Raw genomic sequence first — 12,410 nt, forward strand, 5'->3', positions numbered from 1 at the left:
TTTTGCACTGAGGATGTTTTAGAGTCTCACCCTGTAATTTCTGTCTGTTTTTTCTACATTGTGGCTGATTTATTGATTGTATTGACAGATTAAAAAATGTGCTCTGTTTTTTAGTCTTTCCCATTCATTTTCAGTAGTCGGTCAATTTTGACCACGAATACCAAAGGTGTCGCTTTCTTTTTTTTTTTTTTTTTTTAGGACCGCTTATACTTATCGAATCAAGCCCATTTGTGTGTGTGTATGTTCAGATGGCTTGTACTGCTCAGATAAAGGAAACCATTTTTATTAAATGAGGAAAATGTATTTGGGTCAAAAATGACCGAATAACATAGGAGGGTTAAATATGAGAATATTACCTTCATTTGTTTCAAATCTTCAATGTTTACTTGATTTACAACTGCAGAATTATCTGGAAACAGAAGAGCAAACTTTATTTTACGCTCACACTTTAAAAAATCTTAAAAGACTATTCATGACTATTAGCGTTGAGGTCATCTATATGCTCACACTAGTGTTGTCAAAAGTACCGGTACTTCGGTACCAGTGTTTCTGCAGTACCGGTAGTACCAATCACTGACTCAATCCGGTATCAGCACGCAGTATGACTGACACACGATAGCTTTAATATGCTCACTGGCTTATTTTGAACCCCTGCTCTATTACTCCATTTACACTGAAATGAACAATTAATCAAATTAAATTTGTGACATGTCCTCGTGTGATTTATTAAACCGCTAAAGGCTGCAATCTTACTGTGGACGAGCTGCGTACTTTAAATAAATCCGACCGCTCAAACACTAGAAACTCCACAGACATTGAGAATCATTCACGTTATATGAGATGACAGAGGAGAGCACTAATCTACTGTGAACCACACAACACATGTAAACTATATATTTATATAATTAAATCACAGCATTTGCTCTTTAATCTCTCAACTCAACTTCATTTATATCGCACTTAAAACAACAGAGTTGACCAAAGTGCCTCACAGGAATCACATTTAAAATATAACAAAATTTCAAAATGACCACATACACAAACACTCCAAAACTGTACATTTCATTTGTCAGACAGCTGTTGAATAAATGTTTGCAGAAACAATGCAATGATGACATGTTGAAAAGTTATATTTTCACTTGCTAAAAGTTTTAAGAATGAACTGATTAGACACCATTTTGATGATTAAATTAAATTAAACTCTAAAACATGGAGGAAAGCATGGTTTGGTAAAGAATAAAACAGATTTCATTAGGGCGCTATTTAAAAACACTTAAACAATGCATCCTTGATTGAGAAACCCTTGAAGGAAACATGCATTTCTTTTAATGTGTTATTTACATTGAAATGTAACTTTTTAAATAGGGTAAACGGGTGTGTTCAATAGCACATTGTCATATTAGCATATTTATGCTGTGGTACCGAAATTGGTTTCGAGAAATTTCACTAATACCGACTACTGAAATTTAGGAACCGTAACAATGCTAGCACACACACAGTAAACTTTTAGTAGATAAACGTTTCAAATGTACAGGGACAAATACATTGATGACATCATATTGCACTCAGAGGTGTACACAGAGTTTTGTCCAATTAAATGCTCTTTAGATTGAGAATGTTCCTCCCCCTAAATCAAAAAACCACCTGCATCTGACAAGCAATAACAATGATCAAATCGTGATTAACAACTAAAGTGTTGATTCCATCAGCCGCAGCAAGTTATTACTGATGAAAGATGATAAAGACAAACATTTGAAGTCAATTTTGATTTCATGTTGTAGCATACACTGTCTGATATAGTAATGTGTGTTTGTGTCTCACCACGTTTGTTCTCAGTGATGTTGTTCGTCATTGAGTTCATCTCAGAGCTCATCTGCGGCGTCACGCTTGTTTTCACCTGATTGATTTTACCTTTCTTATCACTCTTAGAGTTTTCGTTCGGTACATCTGCGATGTCACTCTATGACAAAACACGAGACATCAACAACTAAAGCTCTAGAAATGGCAGATGTTCTTTTTATTATGTTATCGTACATTTAACGTACCGTTTCAATTCCAAGCGCTCGCATTTGGTCGGCACGTTTCTCAGCGATGGTGAGGAATTTCTTTGGATCAGAAAGAGCGTCAACAATAGCTGAAAAACACAAAAACAACAACAGTGAGCACATGGCAAACATCTGACAAACACTCTAGCAGAACAATGAAACAAAAGACATTTTCAAGTTTACTTTAAGAGTTCACACACTTACACACCAATACATTTCTCAGATCATTTGTGTTTACTGGGACTTTTTAAAGTGATAACAAAGAGCAATAACTAGCTGATTAAATATATAATCATTTTAAAGAATAGACTTACAGTGCATTCAGAAAGTATTCACATTTTGTTATGTTGCAGCCTTATGCTAAAATGCTTTAAATTATTTATTTTTTCACATAAATCTACACTCCATACCCCATAATGACAAAGAAAACCTGATTTTTGATAACTTTGCAAATGTGTTAAAAAGAAAAACATAAGTATTCAGACCCTTAACTCAGTACTTAGTTGAAGCACCTTTGGCAGCGATTACAGCCTCAAGTCTTTTTGGGTATGATGCGACAAGCTTTGCACACCTGGATTTGCACACCTGGATTTGGGGATTTTCTCTCAAGCTCTGTCAGGCTGGATGGGGACCGTCGGTGGACAGTCATTTTCAGATCCTCAGAGATGTTCGATTGGGTTCAAGTCCGGACTCTGGCTGAGTCACTCAAGAACATTCACAGAGTTGTCCCTAAGCCACTCTTGCGTTGTCTTGGCTGTGTGCTTAGGGTCATTGTCCTGTTGGAAGGTGAACCTTCAGCCCAGTCTGAGGACCTGAACGCTCTGGACCAGGTTTTCATTAAGGATATCTCTGTATTTTGCTGCATTCAGCATTCCTTCAACCCTGACCAGTCCCCCAGTCCCTGCTGCTGAAAAACACCCCCACAGTATGATGCTACCACCACCATGCTTCACTGTTGGGATGGTATTGCGCAGGTGATGAGCGGTGCCTGATTTCCTCCAGACATGACGCTTGGAATTGAGGCCAAACAGTTCAATCTTCATTTCATCAGACCAGAGAATCTTGTTTCTCACAGTCTGAGAATCCTTTAGGTGCTTTTTTATGTGTCTTGCACTGAGGAGAGGCTTCCGTCTGGCCACTCTGCCGTAAAGCCCAGATCGGTGGAGTGTTGCAGTGATGGTTGTTCTTCTGTAAGTTTCTCCCATCTCCACACATGATCTCTGGAGCTCAACCAGAGTGACCATCGGGTTCTTGGTCACCTCTCTTACTCAGTTTGGCCGGGCGACCAGCTCTAGGAAGAGTCCTGGTTGTTCCAGACTTCTTCCATTTAAGAATTATGGCGGCCACTGTGCTCTTGGGAACCTTCAATGCAGCCGAATTTTTTTGGGCCTCGACACAATCCTGTCTCTGAGCTCTGCAGGCAGTTCCTTTGACCTCATGGCTTGGTTTTTGCTCTGATATGCATTTTCAGCTGTAAGATCTTATATAGACAGTAGGGCTGCAACTAAAGATTATTTTAATAATTAACTAATCTAACGATTATTAGAACGATTATTCGGTGATTATTGCACTGATTAATCATTAGCTCTTAACTGATTATTCAGCTTGTGCCCAACTTAAAAGGTTGTATTAAATGTGCTTACTAACAATAAAGACAAAATCATCTTTTAAAAATACCTATATATGACATTCACTGAATTAAAGGGAAAAAAATACTTCTTAAGTTTAATTCAGAAAAAAATTCACTGCAAAAATTCCTATTGTTATCAAGTGTGTTTGTCTTGTTTTCCATTTAAAATTGTCTAAAAAGCCTTAACACAAGATACATTTACTTGAGAAGTAACATATAAGATATTTAGACTTGATTTAAGAGACCATTATAAGTGTATTTTGTATATACACTACCAGTCAAAAGTTTTTAAACACTTGACTGAAATGTTTCTCATGATCTTAAAAATCTTTTGATCTGAAGGCGTATGCTTAAATGTTTGAAATTAGTTTTGTAGACAAAAATATAATTGTGCCACCATATTAATGTATTTCATTATAAATCTAAAATTTAATAAAAATAATTAAAAAAAGTTTTTGAAATGGATGACTTGGACCAAATAATAAAGAAAAGCAGCCAATAAGTGCCCAACATAGATGGGAACTCCTTCAATACGGTTTAAAAAGCATCCCAGGGTGATACCTCAAGAAGTTGGTTGAGAAAATGTCAAGAGTACATGTCTGCAAATTCTAGGCAAAGGGTGACTACTCTGAAGATGCTCAAATATAACACAGTTTTGGATTTTTAAACATAATTCCCATATTTCCATTTCTATTATTCCATTGCTGTGATGACTTTACTATTATTCTAAAATGTGAAGAAAAAAATTAAAAATAAAGAATGAGTAAGTGACCCTAAACTTCTGAACGCTAGTGTAAGTGTATTTTTTCACTTGGTTATACTTCTGCAAGTGCAGTAAAGACAAAATATATTTATATTCAAGATCTAAAATCTGATATGCTGCTTCTCAGAAAATGCATCTTTTTTTAAAGGATTTTTAGATATTTTAAAATATTTGTATTTTAAATATTATATTCAAAATTCTCAGATAACAATTGTTTCTTCTGCAGTATAGCTGCTAAAGTAAATGTATGTTGTTTTAAAGGAGTTCCCTATCTGTCACTCACTCAGCGTTGGTGTTGATGTAGTGACACTAGGGGTCACTCTTGGGAACCCGAGACACCTCTGGTCTTTGATAAAAGGCCAATGAAAATTGGCGAGTGGTATTTGCATGCCACTCCCCCGAACATACGGGTATAAAAGGAGCTGGTATGCAACCACTCATACAGATTTTCTCTTCGGAGCCGAACGGTCATGCTCATTGAGCTGAATAGCACTGTTCATTCACCTCTGCTGGATCTGACGGCGCATTTCAGCGGCTTCTCCCTCCTCTGCACTGGTGCACTGCAGAGAACGCCCCTGGGCGCTTCGGCAGAAAAACTAGAGAGTATATTTTCTGAAAGAGCATTTTTCCCCTCTAAAAGAGTATATTTCTCTAAAAGAGCGCACACACGGAACGTCTTTTTAAAGACGCGTCTTTTTAAAGATGCCTTTCCGTTCGTGTGTTATTCCTGGTTGCGGTCGTTTTCTCTCAACTTCGGATGGTCATGATCGCTGTCTCTCGTGTCTGGGCGCGACCCACACGGAGGCAGCGTTTATGAATGGCTCATGTTCTCACTGCGAGAACATGACCATGGCAACATTGCGGTCGCGGCTTGCTTTCGTGGCTCCCCGCCTTGGTCCTCCTACCTACGGGTTTGAGGTCAGCGTGGCTGGTGCTGGGGGCGATTTGGGGACCTCAATGGGATCGCCTCCGCCGGGTATCCCCCCGCACGCTCGTCTGCCCCAATCGGGCTTCCGGATGAGTTCGCCGGCTTGTCGCATGGCGAGTCTGGCTTCTCGTTCGAGGTCCGTGAAGATGATGAGCTTTCGAGCCCAGCATCGGAGAGCGGGCTTATCCAGTCGGACGCAGAAGCCTCAGCTGGGCCTCCCCCTTCGGGGACGGTCGCCCAGTTACAGGCCGACGGCGAAATGATGGACATGCTTTCCCGGGCGGCCGCGAGTGTCGGGCTAGAGTGGAACCCTCCGCTCTCCCCTGAACCCTCACGGCTTGATGATTGGTTTCTGGGCTCGCGGCGCCGCTCAGACCGGCCGCGCCCCGCTCCAGTGCCATTCTTCCCGGAGGTGCATGAGGAGCTGACGAAGTCGTGGGAGGCACCTTTTACTGCCCGACCCCGACTCCGCAGTTCCCCCGCTCTCACTACCCTCGATGGCGGGGCGGCCAGGGGCTATACGGCGATTCCCCCGGTGGATAAGGCGCTCGCAGTGCACTTATGCCCGCAGAGCACCACCACCTGGCGTGGACGCCCAAAGCTCCCCTCCAAGCCCTGTAGGCTCACGTCGTCCCTGACGGCCAAGGCCTACAGCGCTGCTGGACAAGCCGCCTCTGCCCTGCACGCCATGGCTCTCCTGCAGGTCCACCAAGCCAAGGCACTGAAAGAACTGCACGAGGGTAGTTCCGCCCCAGATTTGATGCAGGAACTGCGCTCGGCGACCGACCTCGCCCTCCGGGCGACGAAGGTCACAGCGCGGTCTCTCGGGCGGACGATGGCCACACTAGTGGTCCAGGAGCGCCACCTGTGGCTCAACCTGGTCGAGATGGGCGAGGCCGACAAGACACGGTTCCTTGCTGCCCCCATTTCCCAGGCGGGCCTATTTGGCGACACGTTGAGGACTTTGCCCAGCAGTTCTCGACGGTAAAGCAGCAGACGGAGGCAATCCGGCACATCCTGCCCCGGCGCGGCTCAAGACCCCGCACCCCGTCTGCTCGTCGCCAAGGGCGTCCCCCTGCGGTGACTGCACCGGCTCCGCCGCAGCCCACCCCTCCGGCCTGGCCCCGGCGTGGAGCCCACCGCAGGAAGCCGACGCCACCCGTCTCACAGCTGGCACAGAAGAACCCACGGAGGTCTTCGAGGCGCCCCTGAGACGGGCAACCCAGGGACGAGGGAACCCACTCACCTGGAGCTGGTAGAAAGACCACTCCATCCCCCGGTGGAGGGCCGGGTGGAAAATCTTTTGTTGCCTTTTCGTTTGATTTCGCCGCACGCCCAAGTGGCTGCGGTACCCAACGGTTCAACAAAAGAGCGGCTTCTTTCCTCCCTGGGTCACATACCCGGTGTGTACGGTCGTCACCACGACTACTGTCCACGGGTTTTATCTTGCAGGATTGGCGCTCCAGCGGTGCCCTTTTCGCCCCTGAGTGCCCAGCTGTGGCACAAATCCACCCCCGATGTGACAGCCTCCACGGGTCGCGAGGACAGGCCTCTTCCTCCCCCGTCCCAGGCTGTTCCGGGGGTGGTCACAAGGAGCCAGGTAAGTGCTTCGATGTCCCTAGACTCAGCACGGCCACGACGTGCTGTGGCACCTCGCGCTCCGCCCCGCCGCGAGGCCCCACCTGCCGGTACGTCCGATGACGTTGTCCCCTTGGTCCCCCTCGCACGGAATTTGGACGCATGGCTTGCGCTTCCCAATCCGTCGCGGTGGTTGATCCGGACCGTCCGACTCGGCTACGCGATTCAGTTCGCCAGGCGCCCGCCCAGGTTCAGCGGTATTCACTTCACCTTCGTCAAGGGCGAAAACGCTGTTACCCTGCGCGCGGAAATCGCTACCCTCCTACGGAAGGGCGCGATAGAACCTGTCCCTCCAGCCGAGGTGAAGAAAGGGTTTTACAGCCCTTACTTCATCGTACCAAAGAAAGGCGGTGGGTTGCGGCCAATCTTGGACCTGCGAGTACTGAACCGGGCTTTACACAGACTCCCGTTCAAGATGCTGACGCAAAGACGCATTTTAGCGAGCATCCGGCATCAGGATTGGTTCGCGGCGGTAGACCTGAAGGACGCGTACTTTCACGTCTCGATCCTTCCTCGACACAGACCCTTCCTGCGGTTCGCGTTCGAGGGTCGGGCGTATCAGTACAAAGTCCTCCCTTTCGGCCTGTCCCTGTCTCCTCGCGTCTTTACGAAGATCGCAGAGGCTGCCCTTGCCCCGTTAAGGGAGGTAGGCATTCGCATTCTCAACTATCTCGATGACTGGCTAATCTTAGCTCACTCTCGAGACGTGTTATGCGCACACAGGGACCTGGTGCTCTCGCACCTCAGCCGACTAGGGCTTCGGGTCAACTGGGAAAAGAGCAAGCTCCTCCCGGTTCAGAGCATCTCTTTTCTCGGTTTGGAGTTGGATTCGGTCTCCCTGATGGCGCGCCTTACGAACGAGCGCGCCCAGTCGGTGCTGGCCTGTTTGAAGGCGTTCAAACAGAAAACAGCGGTTCCACTGAAACTTTTTCAGAGGCTCCTGGGGCATATGGCATCCTCGGCGGTGGCCACCCCGCTCGGGTTGATGCATATGAGGCCGCTTCAGCACTGGCTCCAGACTCGAGTCCCGAGATGGGCATGGCGCCATGGGACACACCGCGTGGCCATTACACCGGTCTGTCACCGTCTTTTCAGCCCTTGGACCGACCTCTCGTTTCTACGAGCAGGTGTTCCTCTAGAACTGGTCTCCAGGCACATCGTGGTCACGACAGACGCCTCCAAGATGGGCTGGGGCGCTGTTTGCAACGGGCACGCAGCCACTGGCCTCTGGACGGGTCCGCGGCTGCATTGGCACATCAACTGCCTCGAGTTACTGGCAATTCTGCTCGCCCTGCGGAGGTTCCGGCCGTTGATCCAGGGCAAGCACGTGCTAGTTCGGACAGACAGTACGGCAGCGGTAGCATATGTCAACCGCCAAGGCGGTCTGCGCTCCCGTTGTATGTCACAACTCGCCCGCCGTCTCCTCCTCCGGAGTCAGCAGCACCTCAAGTCGCTGCGAGCCACTCATATCCCGGGCAACCTCAACGCTACAGCGGACGCGCTGTCACGGCAGGTTCCCCGCAGGGGAGAGTGGAGACTCCACCCCCAGGTGGTCCAGCTGATTTGGAGTCGATTCGGTCAGGCTCAGGTGGACCTGTTCGCCTCCCAAGAATCCTCCCACTGCCCGCTCTGGTACGCCCTCCCCGAGGCTCCTCTCGGCATAGACGCACTGGCACACAGCTGGCCCCCAGGCATTCGCAAATACGCGTTTCCCCCAGTGAGCCTACTTGCACAGACACTGTGCAAAGTCAGGGAGGACGAGGAGCAGGTCGTCCTGGTAGCACCCTACTGGCCCACCCAGACATGGTTCTCGGACCTCACGCTCCTCGCGACAGCTCCCCCCTGGCAAATTCCCCTGAGGAAGGACCTTCTTTCTCAGGGACGGGGCACCCTCTGGCACCCGTGCCAAGACCTCTGGAATCTCCATGTCTGGCCCCTGGATGGGACGCGGAAGACCTAGGTGGCCTACCACCCACGGTGGTAGACATGATCACTCAGGCTAGGGCCCCCTCTACGAGGCACCTGTATGCCTTGAAGTGGTCTCTGTTCGCTAAGTGGTGTTCTTCTCAACACGAAGACCCCCAGAGATGCGCAGTCAGATCAGTGCTTTCCTTCCTGCAGGAGAGGTTGGAAGGGAGGCTGTCCCCTTCCACCTTGAAGGTGTACGTTGCTGCCATAGCAGCACACCACGACGCAGTTGACGGTAAGTCCTTAGGGAAGCACGACCTGATCATCAGGTTCCTAAGAGGCGCTAGGAGGCTGAATCCCTCCAGACCGCTCTTCGTTCCCTCATGGGACCTCTCTGTAGTTCTTCAGGGCCTACAGAGAGCCCCCTTTGAGCCTTTGCAGTCAGTCGAGCTTAAGGCACTCTCCCTGAAGACTGCCCTCCTGACTGCGCTCACTTCCATCAAGAGGGTAGGTGACCTGCAAGCGTTCTCTGTCAGCGAAACGTGCCTAGAGTTTGGTCCGGGCTATTCTCACGTGATCCTGAGACCCCGACCGGGCTATGTGCCCAAGGTTCCCACCACTCCTTTTAGGGACCAGGTGGTGAACCTGCAAGCGCTGCCCCAGGAGGAGGCAGACCCAGCCCTGGCGTTGCTGTGTCCGGTGCGTGCTTTGCGCATCTATTTGGATCGCACGCAGAGCTTTAGACTCTCTGAGCAGCTCTTTGTCTGCTTCGGTGCACAGCGGAAAGGAAGCGCTGTCTCCAAGCAGAGGATCGCCCACTGGCTCGTTGATGCCATATCTATGGCATATCTCGCCCAAGACGTGCCGCCCCCGGTAGGGCTACGAGCCCATTCTACCCGTGGTGTAGCAGCTTCTTGGGCCCTGGCCAGAGGTGCCTCTCTAACAGACATTTGTAGAGCAGCGGGCTGGGCAACACCCAACACCTTTGCAAGGTTCTAAAACCTCCGGGTGGAACCGGTTTCGTCCCAGGTAGTGGCACACAACACAAGCGGATAAGCCCGGGATAGCCGGCCGGGTGTATAGCTTGCACATAGCGCCTTCCACCTCCTTTTGAGCTGAAGATGTGCACTGTTAATTCCCAGTAGTGTTCACAAAAGTTGTTCCCTGGTTGATTTCCTCCGAGCCCTGTGGCAGTCGAGTCTTCAGAGAAACTCACTGCCGGCCCAGTACACGCGCTAGCTAAGAGCCCGGTGCTGGGGTAGGTGCTCCGCATGTGGCGGTTCCCTGTAAGGCTAACCCCATGCGATCTATATCTTCCGCTAACTCGTTTCCCTGCTGGCAAACTGCGTCTTCCTTGGGCAGAGCCCCTCTGCCCCAGTCTCCATGTTGTAGTACCTCCTCCCCCATTGGGCAGGATCTACCTTGAAGGTTCTCCACATGGTTGGAAAGACCATGTGATGTATTTTTCCATTTAAATATCCCCCCCTCTCTGGGGTTGGGTGTGGTCTCCGCGGTGTCCTCCCCTTGGGAGGGACACCCCCCGACTAGACCTGGCGGCCCAATCAGATAATCCCCCTTCTTTTTTTAGGGAGTGGAAAAAGAGAAGGGGAAAAGAGGCCACGACTGGGTTAAGCCCGTCTCTATCTTTGGGTAGTCGACTTGTCCCCAAAAAGGGCCGTTCGACACTCATAACTATGTTGGGGGAGGTTACGTGTCGACCTGGTGCGCTGGCTATGAGGCACACAGCAAGTCTGCCCACCACACACCGCCAGTTCACGTAACACAGTTCAGCCTTGTGGTGTTTGTATAGGGACTCCTAGTGTCACTACATCGACACCAACGTCGAGTGAGTGACAGATAGGGAACGTCATGGTTACTGGTGTAACCTCCGTTCCGTGATGGAGGGAACGAGACGTTGGTCCCTCCTGCCACAACGCTGAACTACCCGCTGAAATGGCCGGACCTTATATCGGCTCCTCAGCGTAAAACCTGAATGAGTGGTTGCATACCAGCTCCTTTTATACCCGTATGTTCGGGGGAGTGGCATGCAAATACCACTCGCCAATTTTCATTGGCCTTTTATCAAAGACCAGAGGTGTCTCGGGCTCCCAAGAGTGACCCCTAGTGTCACTACATCGACACCAATGTCTCGTTCCCTCCATCAGGGAACGGAGGTTACACCAGTAACCATGACATTTTAGATATTTATATTGGAAAACAAGCCAAAACAAAAACAAATCAAAAATGTATTTTGTGGAGTCACGTGACGCCATGTGAGGTTCGGAAGTGTGAACAGCGAGCTCTGTGCACTTTGCTAGTTTTGATACTTTTTGTGTCATAAACTGGTGAGATTGGGATATGGTGAAATTCCTGGACGGGCACTTTCCGAGTCTGCTCGACATAACAGGCCATAAGCTGGAAATCGAGCAAGCTAACAGGGTTCTGGTTTGGCGATCCACTGAGGGAGACAGGCCGATCAATTCTGGCCAAATTTCTAAGATCAACCGATAAATATCTCATGTTACATGAGGCGAGGAGTAAAGGAAGGCTTTCTTGGAAGAACCACAGCATTTTCTTGTTCCCAGACTTTGCGAATTCGACAAGAGAGAAACGTGATCGATTCAAGGAATGCAAGAAACTCTTACATCAACGGAAGGTCACTTCTGCACTGATGTTCCCAGCCAAATTGAGAACAGATATTAAGGATGGCCATAAAGTATTTACATATAAAGTTATTTTGTGGTTCTCATGTTGCAGCCAAGTGAACTGTCTCACTGAACATCCACTTGATCGTCCGAGGAAGCTGAGCACCTTTTTAGTTTATTTTTGTGCTGGTTCTGCCTAGCGGCTGGAGTTTATTTTGTGTAACACTCCTTCGGGACAGTTTTGTGGATGAATCTGCACATTCTTTGTGTTTATGCCTCGTATTGGTTGGAGTTTGTTTTGTGGAGTATTTCTTGCAGGACACTGGAGTGATTGGGTCATTTGTTGCACTCATGTAACAGTTAATTGGGCCGGCTCACTGAACATTCGTTTGACTGTCCGAGGAAACTGAACTGGATTTTTTTTTTTGTGTGTGTGTGTGTGTGTGCTGGTTCCACTAGCAGCTGGAGTTTGTTTTGTGGAGGAACACACCTTCAGGACAGTTATGTGGATGAATCTACACATCTTTGTGTTTATTCCGCTTATTGACTGGAGTTTGTTTTATAGATTATCTTCTGTTGTGAAATTCTGTCTCACAAAATTTTTATAGAAACACCGAACTTGAGCAATCCGATGGCAAAGTTGTCACAGGAACTCTCATAGGTGTACAAGGACTGTTTGAGTTTAAAGGGATGGATGCCAGTTGGCACTGTCATGCGCAGGGTTAATGTGCACATTTTTCTTTTTTCTGTTTGTTTGGTTCTGGGGGAAGTTCGGGGTTTGATTGTTGCACTAATGTTGGAATGTGGTCATTGTAATTGTATTTTTGACACACAATCTATTTTTTTCTAATAT

At 48.3% G+C, this 12,410-nt stretch overlaps 1 protein-coding gene across 6 annotated transcripts in view; it reads right to left on the reverse strand.

Annotated features, from left to right (window-relative positions):
- The window catches only part of LOC127409602 (1-phosphatidylinositol 4,5-bisphosphate phosphodiesterase beta-4-like), a 109,736-nt gene that overhangs the window by 12,852 nt on the left and 84,474 nt on the right, over positions 1-12,410 (reverse strand). For all 6 annotated transcript variants that reach the window (XM_051644277.1, XM_051644278.1, XM_051644273.1 and 3 more), the window contains 3 exons: positions 2,046-2,134; positions 1,822-1,960; positions 357-409 (listed from right to left, as the gene is read on the reverse strand). In XM_051644277.1, coding sequence (XP_051500237.1) covers positions 357-409; positions 1,822-1,960; positions 2,046-2,134 — 281 coding nt within the window. The remainder of the gene's footprint in view (positions 1-356; positions 410-1,821; positions 1,961-2,045; positions 2,135-12,410) is intronic.

Source organism: Myxocyprinus asiaticus, chromosome 19, assembly GCF_019703515.2.
Source record: "Myxocyprinus asiaticus isolate MX2 ecotype Aquarium Trade chromosome 19, UBuf_Myxa_2, whole genome shotgun sequence".
NCBI classification, from domain to species: Eukaryota; Metazoa; Chordata; class Actinopteri; order Cypriniformes; family Catostomidae; genus Myxocyprinus; species Myxocyprinus asiaticus.